Source organism: Aythya fuligula, chromosome 3 (assembly GCF_009819795.1).
Source record: "Aythya fuligula isolate bAytFul2 chromosome 3, bAytFul2.pri, whole genome shotgun sequence".
NCBI classification, from domain to species: Eukaryota; Metazoa; Chordata; class Aves; order Anseriformes; family Anatidae; genus Aythya; species Aythya fuligula.
The window spans coordinates 91,291,551-91,311,982 of NC_045561.1; the positions used below are offsets into that span (position 1 = coordinate 91,291,551).

The window sequence follows — 20,432 nt, forward strand, 5'->3', positions numbered from 1 at the left end:
AGTGTAAGATCGATGTCAATTGATCCACCGTCAACGGAAGTCCAGGCCTTTCCAGTTGTCTTTATACATCAGCACGTATCTTGGGATACCTTTCCTGGTCTCCATGGGGTGTCCAGAAGAGCACATGTCTTCTGCGGGTCTTCTGTCTTCTAGTTGCACAGATTTCTCAGATTGACCAAGGCATGTCAGATGGCACTAAATGCCTGTGTTGAGGCAGTTGAATGCAGTCCTTGTCATTAGTTATGCATATCAATACATGAATAATGTCAATGGATATTGCGCTGCTTCCCCTGACTGTTTCTGCTAGATCTAATGGATATTAATTTATTAATCCATTAACTGGATGTTATTTAATCAATCCATTAGCCTATGAGTTCAGGCATCTACTCTAGGATCCCATTGCCTAACAAGCATTCAGTGTGTTTTGGCAGAGTCTTGTCTTCCTGCTCCCACATACCTCTAGGAAGGCAACTGGAGGCTTTGTGGGCACCGAATGAATCACTGTACGTGGATGCATAGGCAATAGAACCTCTCCCCCAGCTCATACGTAAATACATAAAATTAAGTATCTTGATCTCAAACTGAATCTCACTTCTTCTATCTAAATAAATGTGTCTTTAAACACTTGAGAACCAAGGGACTGGTGATGTTACAAGCCACTGGGTTCTCCCATTCTGGTAAAACAATATGCAACCATAATGAAGTATAGAGAAAACTAGACCAATATGACAGGCCATGTGATGCAAAGGATTTGAAATGTTGCCTCTTGCTTTACCTTTCTAAAGATTAGGAAACTTTGGGTCGGAACTTCTCAAGCCCTTTCCAACTTGCTTCGGAGTGTTTAGAAGAAGGGGTTGCCACTATGAGCCACAGCAAACATGTTCAGCCCCATGCAAATAGTTTTCAACTCATTTAAAAACCTAACTTTTATTGGTCATAAGAGACAAATAATGAAATTGGACATACACAGATGCAAAAAAAGTAAATGAGAAGAACCTTTGTGTATACTTCCCAGTAGTAGTAGCTTTGGCTCTGAACACCCTGCTTGACAGCACAAGAAATGGACATTTCTGTTTGCCACTTAGGGAGTAAAATTACTTCCCTTTCTCAGTAACTTTTCTGCATCAAAGCTTAACAGTTGCTGGTGAGACGGAACACATTCTAATGCTATGATGAATGGAGATGTTTTTGCTTTTGCAAGGTCTTGTCCTCTCTCCCCTTCCAATCCAGATAGCTCTTTATCAAAGGGTTTGCTGTTTTTGCTTTATTTACATGGTGTTGCCTGATCTGAAGGTTTAGTGAAACAGCAATAAAAGTATCACTGTGTCTTGTATATCAACTGTGGAAGATGAAATATAGTGACAGAACATACCTGAAATGAGACAGTTTCACAGACTCCCTGTTTTTTCCAGAAACAGTGGGCTGATTAATAGAGAAAGTGTAACTGAGTGAGTTTGAAGAAAAATTCAAGATTTTGCACATATACAAAAAGACACGGACTAAGAATCAATCAAAATAGATGAGATTTCATTCTTAGCCTAGAAAGAGAAAATATTTAGGAAAAAGAATCAATAAGTGTTTTTATTGAGGGGAATGATTTTTGTATCATAAAGTGTCACTAGATTTTAAAATGCAAATAGGTCTCACATTTCATTTGAACTGTTTTGAAAATTTGCTTCTTAATAAGGAGGGCATTTTTAACATCAATGCCAAGTGTAATCTGTATTTCACAATTTCTATAGAATTCAATTTAATTTTAAATTTACAAGTTAATTTGAAATTTTTGTTCTCCTGGTTTGGATGAAAGGTATAGAAAGTACCAGACACTCACTAGTGATCCAGTCAATTTAGACAATTTGATAATGGCACAGGTTTACAGTCATACAACACTCAGATTGCCCCCTCATTCTTGGCAAATCCACTATCCTCTTTTCCATGATGTGCTTCACCAAGCCTATCTCTGATTGCCAATGATAAGATTTTAGCAAATGAATAATGGCTAAATGAAAGGCAGTTGCTGACAGACTCCTGTTAGTAGTTACAATTTGGAATTGATAACAGTTCTTTTATAGTCACATCTGATTGTGTTTTTAGAAATGCTCTTCGCTGCTTTGCTTTCCCTTTTAAATTCCACTTTGACTCATGCAGTTTATGCAGTCAAAGCTTCCTTGAGCTATTTGTAGAGCAAAATACAAAAAAATAGCCACAAACTTGATTGTTTCTTGTAGATACTGATCCTGTAACTCAAATATTAAAAATATTATGTTCCCTATTAAATACAATTTTCATGCTATAAAGTAAACAGATCAAAAAGGTAAATGATAAACTTTGTTACGACACTCTTCTATTTGCTGTTTTGGACCAGATGATTAAATGCAGGTATTCCAGACTTGAAAATCTTGATTACTTTGCTACTGAACCGTTGATTTCTTTTGGTAATAATGTTGCATTCTTTCCTTTCACTTACCTACCGTAGCTGTGACTGCCTCACTGGATGGAAAGGTGCATTTTGCACAGAAACGGTGTCAGTATGTGACCCAGAGCACAATCCTCCACATCTGTGCAAGCAAGGCGGTACCTGTGTGCCACTACCTGATGGCTACACGTGTCACTGTCCTCTTGGAACAACCGGTATCTACTGCGAACAAGGTATGTCAAGTGAATAGTACACGGTACATAGAGTTACTTGACAGTAATGTCCAGGCAGAAAAAACACAGTATTTTGTAAAATATGAATGAAATGTGAAATGAAGTCACAAGGTATAAAATAGATTTTACTAAATATAGAAACTGGTACTTGTTTCTGTTAGAAAAATAAAGTCATTTAAAACTGAAATGTTAGATAGTTTTCTGACTCTACTTACTTTCAACACCATTTTTTCCCTAATTTTTTTTCAAATCATTCAACTAAATCCATGGGCAGTTTGACACTGTCAGATACTGAGGGGACAGGAAGCATTCCAGAGCAGTGTTACAGTGATACTCTGCTCAGGTCAATTCCCAAGCTCACCATAATAAAGTACATTGAGAAATACTCTTAAGAGCTCAGAAGCACACTTCTGAGCACATCTCAGAAATAGTAAGCATTTAGGACCTTATCCAGTTTCCTCTGACAGCAGTGGAGAGGTTGTTCTTGACTTCAGTAGCTGTTGGATAGGTATGCACTGAGAATGATGATAGAAATGCAAATATCACTGTAATAATCTTCAGGAGATTTTTTTCCCTGAGACTTTCTATCAACGTCTTCCACAAAATATCTCTTCAATCTGCCCACCTTTTCTTATCCTTACATGTAGGAATCCTTTATCAAGGTGTTTTCACCTGTAAGGGATTGTACAAATGAATATCCAACAATGCGCATACATAACTTCTGCAAGCTCAGGGACTTTTCCTGTAAGTGTCTGAAGTGTCTCTGTGTGCAAAAAGATGTACTATGGTCTGCATCCTCTATTCTGCAGTTCTCAAATTCAAGTTAATATTGTAGAAGTGTATGTTTTTCCTTCAAGATGCTCTCTTTACAACTTTTGAACACCAGTTACTGTTAAATAGCTCCCTTCTCAAACTGCCTGCCGATGTCCAACCTCCTTTGTTCTGCCTACAGAGCAAGTTTCAAGCACAAAACTGACAAGCCGAACTGTTTTTGACCTGTTTTGCAGTTCTCATCCAATAGTTTGGTACAGTTTTAAAATCCTGTTTCAGAGAGCACTTGCAATTGGTAGACACAAATCAAAAAGGATATAGCTTATGGAAAGCCATTGTTAAATTCTTTATTCCAGGTAAGAATATGCTTTCTTTATTGTCTCTGCTGCAATAGTTTTTCAGGGCTCTTCATGTGAACATTTAGATTTTGAATTCCCATTTCAAGTGAGATTTTAAAATATCATACCATCTGGACTCAGGACACTGATCAACAGGATTTGTGCTATACATAAAGCTGTTAATTAATCAAGTAAAAAACCCTGTATTCTGGTTTCCTAATAGATTTGGATCTTCTTGTGATGGCCACTATTACCTAAAAGAGATAGCTTATAACTGAGCAATAGAAAATTGTATTTCTTGTAGATTGTCATCTTCCTAGTAATTCTTCCACCTGGTAAACACAGTAGAGGGTTTCTTTCTGTTTTATTTAAAAGCTTTCTTTTTATAAGTAGAGTTTATGGGTCCTCACCAAACTCCATGCCCTGCATTTCACCTTACTCTGGCAGAGTAATGAATTATCATGAGATTTTTCAAAGCAGAGTTTGCACTTTTAGTGGATGGCAAATTGCTAAAAACAGCTGTTTATCAAGATTGAATATCTCATCTCTGGATTGATGGTGGTTATTGAAGCCAAAAGAAAAAGAGACAGAGAAGAATGAATGGCCCAAGGGACCCAAAGAGAACAGAGGGAAATTAAATGATGGAGACTAATGAATGTGCAAGAAAGAAGGAAAGAAGTGTGAGGAAAGGACAGAAGAGATTTATGAGGCAAAAGACATCAGAGGAGAATAGCAAAGAGTAAGAACAAATAGGACTTTACCAAATAATAGTGACTGGAAAAATACAGGACAGTAATATGGTTTACACAACAACAGGTCAGGTGAAATAAATAAGGCAGTAGGGCTAGAGCCACAGTAATGAGAAAAAGTACTTTGACCATAGAAGTTAGAGATAATTAAACACAAAATGACAGAAATCAAGTACTAATCTGCCTAACAAACACTAAAAATATCATAGAATCATCATAGAATGGCTTGGGTTGGAAGGGACCTTAAAGATCATCTAGTTCCAACCCCCCTGCCACGGGCAGGGATGCCACCCACTAGATTGGGTGGTTCTTTATGAAAACTGCATGAGAGAAATGAAATCATATGTTCAGGTGAGGCTATAACAGTTCTTAAAGAACTGCTCCTTCTGAAGAAGGGGGCCCACAGTTGAACTCAGTCCCTTCATGTATTCTTGGATATGGTGGCAACATGCCACAGAGCAGCAGGCAGCAGAGCAGCTCTCACTGCTGGTGTGGAGGCTTCAACACAGACAGAGCTTGAGACGACAGATGCAGCCTTCAAGGTCCCTGGCTATATGCAGTAACTTGGGCCAGGAAACCGCTAAGGACCTGACTGTTTCAGCTCTCCTCTGAGTATGCAGTAGACCTACTGGCTTGTGAGAAAAGTGGCCAAGATCAAGTGTCAAAGCTTAGAGATGACGGAACAGTCTAAAAACCTTTTGCTGCAGACAAATAGTTTGATTTGTAGCACATCAATATTACATTATTATATATATACATGTACATATATATGCATAATAACTGTCTGCATGTATATTCTAATCTTTACCAAATTGCACCTCAGCTGCTTATTCCTCATGTATGAAGTGTCCCTATGTGAGTCCAGTAATCCTGTCTCTTGCAGTGGCCAAGAGTGAAGGTTTAGAGGAAAGTTTAGCACAGCAACTATGTATCCTTGAGGTAGTTTTCTATCATCCAAACATTTTTATCTTGCATTTCTTTCTTTTTTTTAAAGATTAGATCAGGTCTCTCACCTTGACATAAACAGTCTTATTCAAGGCGGTAGACAACTTGAACAGAAATAAATTTGGAGTCGATTAAACTCCTCTTACATTACGTCAAGCTTTGAGATATCTTTCTACATAAGCTAGAATTCCACTAGATAATAAGCATCTGAAATTTATATCCTATGTAATATACTCGGTTTTGTAGAGGAAAGAAGAAAACCTATAATTTCAGAGGAGTTAATTGTAAAATTTTATAGACCTGATAATATTCTCTTTTAAGGCAACATCAATGTAGTATTTGAAAGATTCTGTAGATGGCAGTGTTGGAGAAGAATTGACAGTGGCTAAAATGAGCACAGTTTTTATCACTGTATTTCTTTAAATTTTTAATTATTCAATAGTTTTTGTCTTTACCAAGGAAGTTTTGGCTCTGTTAAACAGATGCTGATCAGATAAATAGAAAACAATAATTTCATCATGTCCCATAAACTTTAAGTGCGCTTACTGAAACTATTACCATGTTCAAATACAAAGGGATTAGTTTGTATGACACACTTTCACAACACCTACTAAAATAACTTCTGTTTTCTTCAAGGCCCCATAATGGAATGCTACTGCCCTTTTAACAAAGAAATAAGTTAATAATAGATGTCTTCTACTGTATATTATGCTCTGAATTCCATAGCTACAATCACTGCTTATCAGTACAGGTCTTGATGAAAGGAAAGCAAATGTAAAAGAGCTTTTCATTGTTCTTATCCTAAATATAATAGGATACTTATCAAGCAGTAAAAAAAAAAATTCTTGATGAACAAATGACAAACAATTTCCTTTGATCATGTTTATCAACAAGAAGTCAATTTTCTAGATGTTGCTCTGATGTCAAATTCCATGTCTGATAAAATAGTACAGCAGAATTTTGCAAATACCTGAGAACAAAATAAAGACAGTTCTGTAACTATCTAGTCCATCTAGTCACAATCTAGTCATAATGAAAAGTGGAAGAAACTGTCTCTTAGAATCATTTTTACTATAAAGATTTTTTTTCTTTCTACATAGTCTAGAATGTTCCCCAATGTATATTTACTACTAGTATAAGACAAATTAATTTAGACTATGCTTTAGCTCGAGATTCTTATCATAAACAGGCACCTTACATACAAACACAGTGCGAACACATGCATACATGCATGCATAATATGTTGGATTTATTTGACAATGCAGTTAGACTTGCTGATTTTATGCACAAACTGTTTCATAAATACTATTTGGAAACTTGTGTTTCTATGTTTAACCATTTTAAAGACAATTGTGGGCACTTAATAGCTTGTTGTTTTGAGTCACAGTGACTACTGTGTTCTCTTAGTAATTTAAGCAACAAAGGGCCCATCAAGCTTTCTGTTTCCAGTAGAATTTTTGAAACCTTGTGGCAACATGCTGAGAAGATCTTGGAGTAGCAGTCATATTACATAAGCATAAAATGTTCTTTCAAAGTTTTAACAAAAAAAAAAATAAGGAAACAGTCTAAACTTTCAGATTTGTCCATAAACAATATTCACAGTAGACACAAGAAAACATGCATTTGTAATATTTCTTTGTAATATTTAAAGTGTCAAGTAGAATACAGTGAGTTGCCTACTTCAACATGTGCCATGGATTACTATATAAACTTTAGCAGAAATTATGCTTGGCAAAAAAAGAAAGAATTGGTATGCAGTACGAAAGTAATGCCCTCTGTACCAAGTCAGTCAGGAGTGATGTGAAGGCCCAATAAAAATTCAACCATGAGTTTACCATTCCCTCTTGTTACCCAGTTCAGAAGTAACATAGAGCCAGCTAACAACTACGCAGCAGTATGGCTCTGGAATTATTTTCTGAGATACTCCCAATTTCTGAGATACTCCCAATCCCACTCAATGCCTTAGTCTTGAGACACTTGAAGGCTTCCAGTGCAGAAACGGTCCTGGTGAGGGACTTTCAGATTGGGTGTTTCTTCTTTTAGGTTTTGTCTTGAAAGTGTCTTCAGAGTATTTCAGTACCTAGAGAAGGCTTGTTACCAAAGCTAGTCATGGATTAAACATCTATAGCTCTTGCTTGTAGCACATATGTATGTGCTTATAGCACATATGTACTAGATATGTAGCACATATCTAGTGATTAAGCATTCATTTTCACTATCAAACAAATCCTTGAACTCATATTCCAAAGAATATAATACCACTGAGCTATTGGATATGAAAGGATTTCTTTTATATTTTTTTTCCTGTCTTCTAATCTGTTCTAGGAATTTTTTGTGCATCTACTGAAATATTCATTGTACAGAAGAAATAGAATCATAGAATATCCAAGTTGGAAGGGACTCATGAGGGTCATCGAGTCCAACTCCTGGGTCCCCAAAGGACCACCCAAAAAATATATATATATATATGTATATATATTAGACCATGTGTCTGAGAGTGTTGTCCAAAACCTTCTTGAACTCCAGCAGGATCAGTGCCATAACCACTTCCCTGGGAAGCCTGTTCCAGTGCCCAACCACCCTCTGGGTGAAGAACCTTTTCCTGATAATCAGTCTGACCCTCCCCTGTAATTATCCATAGATAAAAGTTATCCATTTTGAATAGAAATTATACATATCCCACTTACAATATCCGTATCCTCAGATACAGGAGAACTGGGTTCGGATTCCTACTCCAATTCATTTCATCACATTGAGGTTTCATAGCTGCTCCCAGTACATTTTGCTGGGCCCCATCACTTATTCTTAGGCACTCATCCCTTAGTATGTATCACACAGAAAGCCCGAGGTCTACTGTTTTGACTTTGGATGGTGATAGCTATTTTAGGCTTTGGAGAACCAGAGGTGTCTTTGGGGATTTAACCATATGCTCCTAGATGTTACTTCCTAGCTAATTAGTTATCTAATTAGTGGTTACAAATCTGCTGCAACAAAAACAAATAGAACTGTAGACTTTACTTACAAAATTGCAATCTCTTGTTCCAGCATTGTTCTGAACAATGTTTGGCTCAGTCATGTCTTCAGGGACAACAAGGATTACTAATGGCTGCAGGTCTGACAAAATTACCACTTTCATGAATATATTGTTCTAACTGGTCTATTAGAGTTGTGTTAATAATCAATACTTTCATTAACATGCTCTACTTCTTGTTACTGCACTAAAAATGAAAGTTCCAATGGTTATTTTGTTTTTCGTTGTTTTGTTGTTGTTGTTGTTTGTTGTTATACTTGAATTAGTTTGTTGGTTATGGAAATTTTAGCTCTTCAAAGATTAAATAAGCAGTGATAATTGAAAAGAAAAACACAATTGAGATAAGCTGATTTTTTTTTTCTTTTTATCTGAATACCTACATACACAACCTCCCCCCTTAAAAAAAAAAAAAAAAAAAAAAAGTGCTATTTCAGTAATTTTTCAGCTGCAATCTTAAGCAAATACTAGCTCAGGATGAAGATTTCCATACTGACACACCTGTCATTATTTTCCAAAATGAAACAATTGTCTGGTGGAGCTGCTCACTCTCTATGACAGATTCAAAACATTGACTGTGAACTTAAAAGATTTCAGGCAACTGCTTATTGCTAATGAACTGTTAGTGCTGCGCTGTAAGTGCATTCTTTCACCACCTCCTAATGGTTTGTCTGTTTGGTTTCAGTCATCCTAGAGATGGTGCAGGCGTCTAGTCTTGAAGACAGCTCTGCTGAGAAGCCTCAGCAGGAGCTTCCTCCTGCTTTGCTCAAGAGCATCTTTTAGAGGCTCTTGACCTTGATCCCTGGCTGTACTGCAGCAGCACCACATCCAGACCATGAACTGTGTTGATCTGAACCTGGACCCCAATCCACAAGCTGACTTGTGGTCTTGACCTCAGCCCTGCCTCATCACTCTGGACCAGCCTGGGTGACCAGGACTCCAAAGCTGGCACTCGCTGCTCCCCTGAGTCCATCTGGCTCAGCTTACTCAGGGACTAACAGGCAGGAATCTTGTTTGTATTTAGTTCCAAGAAGGATTGGAGAGAAGAAAAACAAAGTGGTATAGCTGATATAGCATCAAAGGCTGATCATCCAAACCATATTTTGCCAATTTGGCTGTATAAGTATACTGTGAAAAGGCTATATCGAAGGCCTTGCCCCAACTTGAGGCAAACATTCACTGTTCTTGGCTTGTCACAGAGCTACCCATCTCATCAAAAAAGCTATCAGGCTGGTCATGCATAATTTGACCTTGTCAACATCTTGTCTTTTACATGGTTGGATATTGCATCCAGGAGGTTTTTGCTTCATGGTAGTTTCTAAGTGAAGTGAGGTTGACTGGACCATAAGTCTTTGCATCATCTTTCTTGCCTTTGCTGGAAGAGAATGTGATGTTTTGCTTTCCTCCTATCATCAGGAACCTCCTACGATCCCCATGATCTTTCAAAGCTTATCAGTCAGGAGCAGCCCCAGAGTGACATTGGCCATCTCCCTCATTACTCTGGGATGTATCCCAGTCCTCTGTCTTTGACTGTGTCTGACTGGCTGAAGTGCTCCCAAATTCTTCCTCTGCCAAAGATAATGCACTTCCCCAAGTGCTGTTTCCAGGCTCAAGGGCCTGGGAGTCTTGAGCAGACTTTACCAGTAAAGAAAATCAAACAAGGCTTTGAGTATCTTGCCTTTTTCCATGTCGTTTTTCATTAAACGTCATTTAATGAAAAACGTTTTTCAGACGTGGGGGAAAACGTGGCTCCACGCTTTCCTTAGATTTCTTGTCGGAAGTCTTCTTGTTTCCTTTCACATCCCTTGCCAGTTTCCACTCCTGCTGAGATTTGATTCCTAACTTCACCATTGTTACACTCAGGTGTTGGTTCTGTATTCCTGCTGGGTAGCCCATCCCTGCTTCCACGGCCTCTAGGCTTCCTTCATGGTGTTTGAGCTCAGTTTTTTAAGTTGTTTGTTTTACTTTTCTGCTGCAAGATTTGTTGACAGACTGCATGGCAAATGGGCTCACTGAAAGTTTTGAGGCAACAAGCTGCTTGAATAAACTATCATAGCGTAATTAATTCTTGAGGCAGCAGGGTGGGATATGTAGAAGCAGTTGGGCTTCAATAGTGCAAACCAAGCTGCAAGAATAACCTCGAAATAATAGTGGTTCAATAGGACATATGAGCATGTGGTAGCTTTACCCAGCTGGGCAGCTGAGCTCCATGACAACCCCTCTCTTACTCTCCTTCCTCAAAGGGAAAGGGGGAGAAAATATAATGAAAAGGGCTCAAGGGTTGAAACAAGGCCAAGGAGATCACTCAACAGTTATCGTCATGGGCAAAACAAATTCAGCATAGAGAGATAACTGCAATTTATTGACTAAGACTAGGAGACTAGAGCAGCGAGAAATAAAAAGCAAACTAAAATCACCTTCCGCCCATCCACCCTCTTCCACCACCTCCCCCTGAGTGGCGCAGAGGTACTTGGAATGGGGGCTGCAGTCAGTTCCTAGCACTTTGTCTCCGCTGCTCCTTCACAGTCACTCTCTGCCCCTGCTCCACGTGGGGTCCCTCCCACTGAAAGCCGTCCTTCCCAAACTGAGCCTGCAGGGGCTGCCCACAGGCAGCAGCTCTTCAAGAACTGCTCCCACACAGCTTCGTACCACCGGGTCCATCCCCCAGGAGCAAACTGCTCCAGCACGGCTCCCTCACGGGTGGGCGGCAGGTCCCCCCAGACCCCCTGCTCCTGTGTGGGCTCCTCTCCACGGGCTGCAGCTCCGGCTGGGGGACTGCTCCTGCAGAGGCTCTCCATGGGCCGCAGCCTCCTCCAGGCCACATCCACCTGCTCCACCGGGGTCTCCTCCACGGGGGAGCTACAGTGTGGAGATCTGCTCCATGTGGGACCCATGGGCTGCAGGGGAACAGCCTGCTCCACCAGGGGCCTCTCCACAGGCCGCAGGGGAACTTCTGCTCCATGACTGGAGCACCTCCTGCCCTCCTTCTGTACTGACCCTGGGGTCTGCAGGGCTGGTTCTCACTCCTCTCTCCCAGCTGCAGTTGCACAGCAGGTGTTTTTTTTTCCCCTTCCTTCAATCTGTTCTCTCAGAGGCACACCCAGCATTGCTTCCTGGCTCAGCTCTGGCCAGCAGCAGGTCCCTTTGGCGCTGTCTGGAGCTGACTCTGATCTGACACAAGGCACCTGCTGGGCTGTGCTCACAGAGGCCACCCCTGCAGCCACCTTGCTACCAAACTCTTGCCATGTAAACCTGATATAGAGCATTACAGGGCTACTTAAAGGAGGGTAGCAGGAAGAACCTGAAATGTATGAATGTTTAATAGAGAGAAACAATAGCAAACTTCAGCAATAGTACTTGCAGAAACTTGTTATGTGTTCCCATATCTCTTATTGGTCTAAAGGGATTTAGAGTTTAATTCTTTCGGTATCATTTAGAGATGCACAACTTTATCAGATACTAGTACGCAGCTTAGAGAAGTGAGACATTAGTCTGATACAGAATAAAAGTGTTTGCTTAAATGCCTGTTGTGCTAACAGTACACCATGCGGTGCTGAGTGCACTAATGAGGAATACAACAGCTACACAGTAGAGGTCCTACAAATTTAGCTTATAGGACTGTCAAAGGCATCCATTTGTCTCAGCTGTTTTAGCGGAGTTTCTCTGGGGTAAAAATATGTAACACAGGAACTGTTTTGCACAAGTTTTGCCAAACTACTTATATTCTTATCTTAGGGGAAAAAACAAAGGTTGTTGCCAAGAATACAATAGCAAAGTATCTCAGCATTTGACTTAACATGTTAGTTTTGCATATGCCTGCCATAAAAGCAAATTGAAATGCTTAAATTTTCTTATTCTACAGCTTAAAAACTTGTCTATCTATAGATGCAGTGTTGCAAAAAATTGAATTTTATTCTGATTATCTCTGTGCACTGCAGTAGACTTAAAGCCTTCTGTTCTGAGATATGGTGAACTTTCCATGTACCTGTCAAGTCAGATCTTTTTCATGCATGTAATCAATATTTATTGGACCTACAAAATAATCTACATGCAAATTAGAAGTCATTCAAGTACTTCCTGTAGTTAGTCCTGCTGCACTGTGGCAAAATGTGTTGTTCTCTGAGATATGTTCAGATAAATTTATTGGAAATTAAAACATTTTTAGCAAAATGGAAATAAATTATTTGCGTCTTGAAAGTTGCAAAACAAAGTATATTAAATAGAGTATTTTATTTGATATCTGTAAATCAGAATCATGATACTGCCTTTCTAAAGCATTCTGACATTTTTAGATATTGTTTGCAATAAAGTCATGGATTTAATTCATTCTCTGAGTGATAGTATAAAATCATGATTTTTTTCCATCCTTATTTTCTCTCTCTGCTCCAAGGCTTTTTACTAGAGCAGTCTTTCTCCCATATACTTGCCAATGATAAGTAATGTAGCATTTCACTGCTGCAGCATAACATTTTGCTTTCACACTAGTCATTGTCCATGCTTCCTTCATAAACTGTAAAGAATTAACTACATTGACAAAGTGAAACTGAATGTGTCACAAAGACTTTCAGATATCTCATTTTACACTTCTGCTAGTATGACCTTTTAATCAGTATTTTATTTTTATATTATTTTAGCATGAGATTAGTATAAGATTTTTACTTATTTTAGTATAAGATTGACAGCTGTGGCACAGTTCTGTATGTTCATATGTAAGTCTTGCTGTGCAAAATTTTGCTAGGAGAAGACTGACTGACTGATGCAGAAAGCAAAGAAGTCTATGAACAAAAGAATCATTATTTCTGTGTAATTTTTAAGTATGAAGCCATCAAGGTATGGACTACATCTATAACTGCTAATGGAGAATATTTTCTCTTACCCACTAAAAAAATACAAGCATCTAAAAATCCAAATGTATAACTTTGTTTTGGCTTTTGTACCTGAGAGTGTTCAGACATTTTAATTGCATTCATTATATCACTTAATCTGTTTAGAAAGTTCTATTACTGTTTGTCTTACACAGTCATTGCTACTCTCAAGACTGTATTTTTATTACTGTTATCTTTTAAGTATAGATGCCAGGAACTTTACTTTTCTGACATATTACTACAGACACTGCATACCCTTGATGTCATAACAGCTATTATGACGCTTAAGATGGGAGTGATTTGTTAATGTTTTTGAGTGAGAATATATGTGTAGGTTGAATAGCAGATCATCAAAAGTTTCATTCAGATTATTAGAACATTTCATAAATCCACTATAAATGGTTTTACAGAGGTTAAAACTTATTTCTAAACTCACTGAGAATTTGTGGTGTTAAATCCATGCATGTTTCTTGGAAGTATTAACTGTAACCTAGGGGAAAAAGTAAAATAACAAAGAGGCCAGTTGTGTTATTTACTGAGGCATGATCAAGTACTGACAACAGGTGAGACATCTGGATCCTCTATAATGCTGCATCTGTCTGCTGGAAACTGTCCACCAAAAACACTTTGAATCCAATTCTGAGGGAGGTGGTATGACAAACAGACAAATTACAAAGTCTTGCAGCATGCTGGCTGTATACCAATCTAATAATTAAGGCCCATCTGTGATAGGCAGTACAAGGTACAACTGCATGACAAGTGAATTCACAAGCAGATGTTATAGAGAAAACTTGAGTGTGGAAAGATAATATACGGTCATGTAGGAGTGTGCTACTAGGAAATCTTGAAGGTATATTTGGCTGAAATCAAGTTACTATAAATCTAGGAAATTTCGGGTGCAAAACTGAGGTAAGTTGTTGGTTTCTTAAAAAAGAAACAACACAGCTTCAGCAGAGAAACTGAAAGAGAAAATGTGTAATATTTGAAATATTATACATTTCAGTATAATAAGGAACCATTTGAATTACTGAGCAGCTCAGTGTGATTACCCTAAAAACAAATTTCAGCAGCTATTAGTAATGTACTTTCAACTTAAAATGTACATTCTTATGTCATAAGAAGCAGTTCATAAAGATCTTCCACTAAAGACTTTGTCTATGTAGTGAAGAAATGACTGCTTATTTTGACTCCTGCAAGAGCACTTTGTGCCTGGATTTTTAAACAATGTAAAAATAACACTTTTGTATATTTGAAAATGAACACTAACAAGAGCACATTTAGTTTGCATGAAAATTACAGGCTTGATTGTCAATGCAGACAAGGCATCCAGAAAACAAAATGGCTTTGATTTGTTATTATGTGAGTTTTATTCTATATCTAGTTGTTTTAGTTGTTGTTTTTTTTTAGTCTTCAGAAAGGGAAGAATTGGAAGTATTATGTACCGCATATGTGAGATATACAGAATATCTGTAGACAACTTATGCTACAATAATGCAGTACTCCCAAGTATCTTTCAGAAGAAGACATTTCCTGTTATATTTTTCAGATATTTCCATTAGTGATCCTTCTTTCAGAAGTAACGAATCATCGTGGATGTCATTTGCACCCTTTTATATCCGACATAAGACCCATATCAAACTCCAGTTTCAGCCTCTATCTCCAGACGGTATTCTGTTTTACACTGCACAGCATTTGGGTACTCAATCAGGTAAGGATATTCCCAGTTTGCTAATATTATACATCCAGGTGCTTTGGTGAAAAAGAAAAGCAGCATATTAAAGTGATGCAGGTGTTCAGTCTCTGTAACTCATTGTCCATGGTGACTGGGTTTTGAGCTGTGTAAATAATCATGTTCCTGAGAACAATCATGTAATAAAATTTTGCATGAGTCCAAAGCCAACAAAGATTTAATGAAGTGATTCAACAAACTGTTTTCCCCTGAAAAATAATAGTAGCCAGATCTTCAACAAGTATTTACTGATACTGCTTCCGTAAATCCAGTGCAGCTACACCAGGATTTACAGCCCAGGGTTTGGATCAGTATTTTAAAATGTACCAAAACAAAGCAATATAAAAACCTATTAAACTGAAGTTAAGCAAAAGTGACCTGTGAAAGAGAACTGATGTTCATCAGAAACTTATTTTTTTCTTCTGTAATGCTGAAAAGTTTGCTAGTGCAGCATGCAAAACATACATATTCTACATTTGCCAGATATGCAGAGTGAAAAACAAATTAAATAAATAATTTCTGCTATGTACAAAAGTATTGCAAATTTTACTGAGTAACCATTCCTAAAACTCCATGGCAAAAAAAATAAAAATAAGTTGCCAAACAGTGCAAATACATTTTGAAATTTATTATTAAGGTGTAATTTTATGACATACTTTATTAATGTATGTAATTTTTATATGGCATTTGTATGGTGGCTTGCATGTTTTTAAGCAGAAGCATGATGTATCACTTGTAATGTGATTTTAGAGCAAATTTTTCACTTGTAATAAGTAATACTCTGTGCAAAACCGGGGCTTTGTATGATAAAAAAAACATAACTGCTCATCATGTATTTTTATATTTCTTTGTTCGAGGTCTAGAGCTTTGAGACATTTCTATAAAGATACTTGGACATGTATGCATATAAATGCACATATACCCATGTGCATATAAATGTATGCATGTATGCATATAAATGCATATATTACATGTATGCATATAAATGCACATATAAGAAGCTTACCATCTTCTTATTCTATACAAAGCTGCTTTAACAGGCTACTATTAGGTGAGATTGATAATATATCATACAGTGCTGGCTTGTCTTGTTCTAATTACAACTGCACTCGGAGAAGCAGCTTCAAAGAAAAATAGATGGCACAATACAAATACATTTATTTGCAAAGAACTCTGTCTTCTACAATGAATCTTTTATAACTCTATCACTCATGAGCCAAACTCTGAGATTCTCACTGAATAGTTCTCTCCTGTGTAAACTAAAGCATTATATGGGCCATGAAAAATAGAAGAGAAAAAAAAGGATCCCTCTCAAGAGAACCCTGGAATAGTCAGAGGTCATGGAAGCAACTAGCATATAAAGAAATTAAATATCTCTTTGGCAGCATTAAGGAGAGTGCTCAGCCTGTTTAACTTGGGCTAGGAGTGGTTTACCATGAGCATGCCCTCATTCTGTTGCGATTCAGGAATGTTTAGTTTGCATTGAAAGGAATATTTTCTTAAAGTCACTCTTTAGAAACATACCAAATTCATTAAAAAAAAAAAAAAAGAAAAAATCAAAAAAAGTCTTCTATAGAGTAATCTAATTTCTTTACACATTTCCTACTCCCCTTTTCACTGTCCTGAAGTTTGAAAGATTTAGGAAAAGCTAATCGTGTGGCCCTTAATATTTGCCTTTATCTAATCCTGTCAAATCCAGACAGAATTAGACTGTTGAAAGACTCAGAAGTATTCTTAGCAGCCAGCAGATGTGAAAGAGCTTTCTGTTGGGGATTAGTTTACAAAGCACTTTATATAAATCCTTTATATAAATCCTTTTCTTCTGTGCAGTTATGTAAGATTTAATAAATTGATTGTCCAAACCGCAGGATTTTTTTTTCTAAACTTATTTTTAATAGAAAATAATTAGGACATTAGGACATTTCCCCTTTCCCTTCCTTTCCCTTCCCTTCCCTTCCCTTCCCTTCCCTTCCCTTCCCTTCCCTTCCCTTCCCTTCCCTTCCCTTCCCTTCCCTTCCCTTCCCTTCCCTTCCCTTCCCTTCCCTTCCCTTCCCTTCCCTTCCCTTCCCTTCCCTTCCCTTCCCTTCCCTTCCCTTCCCTTCCCTTCCCTTCCCTTCCCGCAGGTAATGCTGCTTTTGTAAAAGAAATAAGCTCTGACTATGCAGCTAATTTAGGAGTGATACTGAGTTGTAGCATGTCACAGTGACACGATTATACACTGGCTTGTTACCCAATGTAAATAGTACACTGGGACTTTCCCTGCAAAGGACTGCAAGGGCATTCTCTATAAGAAAAAAAAATCTTAAGTGAAGAAATAAGCATAAGACTTTCCTTAAAACATTTCCTTCTTCTTTTGTTCTTTCCAAAGAACATTACACACATTTCTAGAGAGGGTAGTCTCTTTATTCAAATCTTGATATGCTGGTCCCAGTCTGTGCTTGTCTAACAAACTGGTTACTTCAGTAGACACATTTAAGCACTTGGCAAATTAGCATAAATGGAAGATATCCTACCAATCATTTTCTGTTAGCAGAAGTTCCTATAATTCTGTCAGACATAGGCTTTCTTGCTTTGCCAGCTCTTTCTGAAGTTCCATCTTGACTTTCAGTAATAATACTAATATTATTGAATAATTAATTATTAATCCGTGCTGTTCCTGTGAAAATCATTCCAAAATTTAGCAAAATTTTAAGTGGCTAGTGGTTAATAATAATCTGGGGGGGAAGGGAAGGGAAGGGAAGGGAAGGGAAGGGAAGGGAAGGGAAGGGAAGGGAAGGGAAGGGACGGGAAGGGAAGGGAAGGGAAGGGAAGGGAAGGGAAGGGAAGGGAAGGGAAGGGAAGGGAAGGGAAGGGAAGGGAAGGGAAGGGAAGGGAAGGGAAGGGAAGGGAAGGGAAGGGAAGGGAAGGGAAGGGAAGGGAAGGGAAGGGAAGGGAAGGGAAGGGAAGGGAAGGGGAGCATACATTTTTTAATTTGTAAACTTGCAGATAGAAAGACAAAAAGTTTTTTCCCCTGCTCTGATTACTTGTTTTATTCTAGCAAGATAAATATTTGGGAGATGCAGATGGTTGTATGAACTGCTTCTGAGTGAGAAATATTCTGCAAATAATACAGCATTTTTGTGGAGTTCAGCAAGGTGTTGGTAGAAGGTCAGCCCATTTCACATTTTCTTCAGTGCAATGTATCCTATTCCTACCAACAAAAGTGTGAGATCCCCACTAAATATCCTTTAATTCAGCTGGACGCCCATCAAATGCTTGAGCAACGTATAATTTAGTCCATTTACATAGAGACCACTCTACATATTTGAAGTCCTTAGCACTCTGGGTAAAAAGCAGTGAGGAGCATTATTTTTTTCATTGAGTCATAGCATTACTGAAGCTTTACATTTGTTCATAAAGGTGGAATATGTTGTAGGCTGCCTACACAGTTCTTAAATTCAGGCCAGGGTGATGGAAAGGTTTGATCCCTGATGAGATGAGAAAGAACAGTTATTCTGGGTGACTAAGAAGGTAGTCAGGTTAATAAACAGAATAGGATGACTCACACTAAATTTAATACTCAACATTTGCAAAGCCAGTGCTCTGTCTCCTTTTAAAAGGATTATGTTACCTACCTGGTCTGAAAAACCTCCACATTTTAACTCCTGATAAAGCATTTCAGTTTAAAAACCTGAACTAAGAGGTAGCAAGTATGGGTGTATGATGGCTACTTGCTTTTCTAAGACATTTTTATGGTGAAAACCAGATCATTCTACTGGACTAAAATCCCTTGAAAGTATTCAGAATAGCTGGAATACACATGCAGAGAAAAGCTTTGTTTTCCTAATCATAAACAAATTGACCAGTCTACCCACTTTTAGAAGACAATCACAGTGGTTAAGTCTTCTCTCTTATACACTTTTCATTTTCCAACAGCGGCATCAATTCTGCTTTTTTTTTTTTGCTAGTTTTAGGATCATTTGTATGGACTAAATTAGCAGTGTAGGAAGCTGAGCTGTTCACTTATCTATGTGAAGGAACACTCATCCCCATTGTCCTGAAATCCATTGTATATGAAGACCTGTTGGTACCCGTTTGCCACTGGCAAGCAAACCAAACATGAGGCAACAAAATTGAGATTGCTCAATAAAGGTGACTCATCCTAGCTGCTGAAATATGTCTGAGTGATAGTGGTGCGTAAATGAGGCTGAAAAGTTTCTTCACTGAGAACAGCATTTTTTGAAACACAAGGCTGAATAGTTTGACCCAAAAAGAAATAACACCCAACCCCTTCTAGATGCATCAGCATCACTACATCCAGGGGGTTGTTCTGAATCCTAGCTGTGCCCTTCTGCTCCAAGATGGTGCTCCAAGCATAAGGTGGAGTCTACCTATTATCATGGTGATTTTTACATGATTTGAGAGATTAACAGGCTTGGCTTGAAACCCATTCTTAGTTTTGCATTATCCATGAGATGCAGCTCTGTACATGCCATATAATAATGTTGTAATAACCCACAAAAGTGTTTATGTGGAGTAGCTCCTATAAGGCAATGCTTATACCTTAAAGGCACTGTGCTGTGGTCATCACTAGGTAAGAGAGCAAGTTACAATGGGTGCAATAAGCTGCTGTAACCTGTCAGCTGAGTGATGCCTAGCTGGGTGCATGCACTCAGAATGTGGCCAAGATAGGGTCAAGGTTAACAAGCCCCTAAAGCCAGCAGGAAGAAAACAAAAGATACAGGTCAATATACTGAATGTGAACAATGTAAATGTAGACATTTTACATTCTTAAATTCTGATAAATCACTAATGAGCCTTCCTCTTTAGGAAGAGGAAATAGCCACTGCAGAAACTACAATGCATGAAACAGGATGAAACTTCTGTACCGTCCATTGACAACACAGTGCCGATGATCAATAAAGGTTCCTGAAATAGGAAGTGGAAGGAGAGGGGGAAGAAAGACTAGAATAGAAACTGACATTCTGGCCTTGATTTAGAGGAAGCAAAGGTGAGGTAAAAGCAATACAAGGCATAGGCTGAGGCCAGCAAATCTACACACAGAGATGCTGTCGCAGGGCTGAAGGAAGTAAGACCATAGATCTGCAACCGCTGCCTAGAGCTCTTGTGACACGTACCCTGAAGACACATCAAAGCCTCCATCCCCAGCAGAATATCATAGCACTGAGGCTTCCGTTTAGTCACAAAGGAAGAGATAAAGGACAAGTATCATATGTCTTAGGAGTCTTTGTAAAGGAACCTACATCTTCAGTACGACAGGAATTTATTGGTGAGTTTCTGACAAACAAGGAGCCCTTAGGGAGATTTGCATCTCTGTTTTGCTGTGGACATGATGACTGCATGAAAAGGGCAAATGTC

General features: G+C 38.3%; 1 protein-coding gene across 1 annotated transcript in view; it reads left to right on the plus strand.

Annotated features, from left to right (window-relative positions):
* EYS (eyes shut homolog) overlaps positions 1–20,432 on the plus strand; it is an 836,985-nt gene that overhangs the window by 810,054 nt on the left and 6,499 nt on the right. Inside the window, exons 45-46 of the mRNA XM_032185496.1 lie at positions 2,477–2,649; positions 14,892–15,053. Of these exons, the coding sequence (XP_032041387.1) occupies positions 2,477–2,649; positions 14,892–15,053 (335 nt within the window). The remainder of the gene's footprint in view (positions 1–2,476; positions 2,650–14,891; positions 15,054–20,432) is intronic.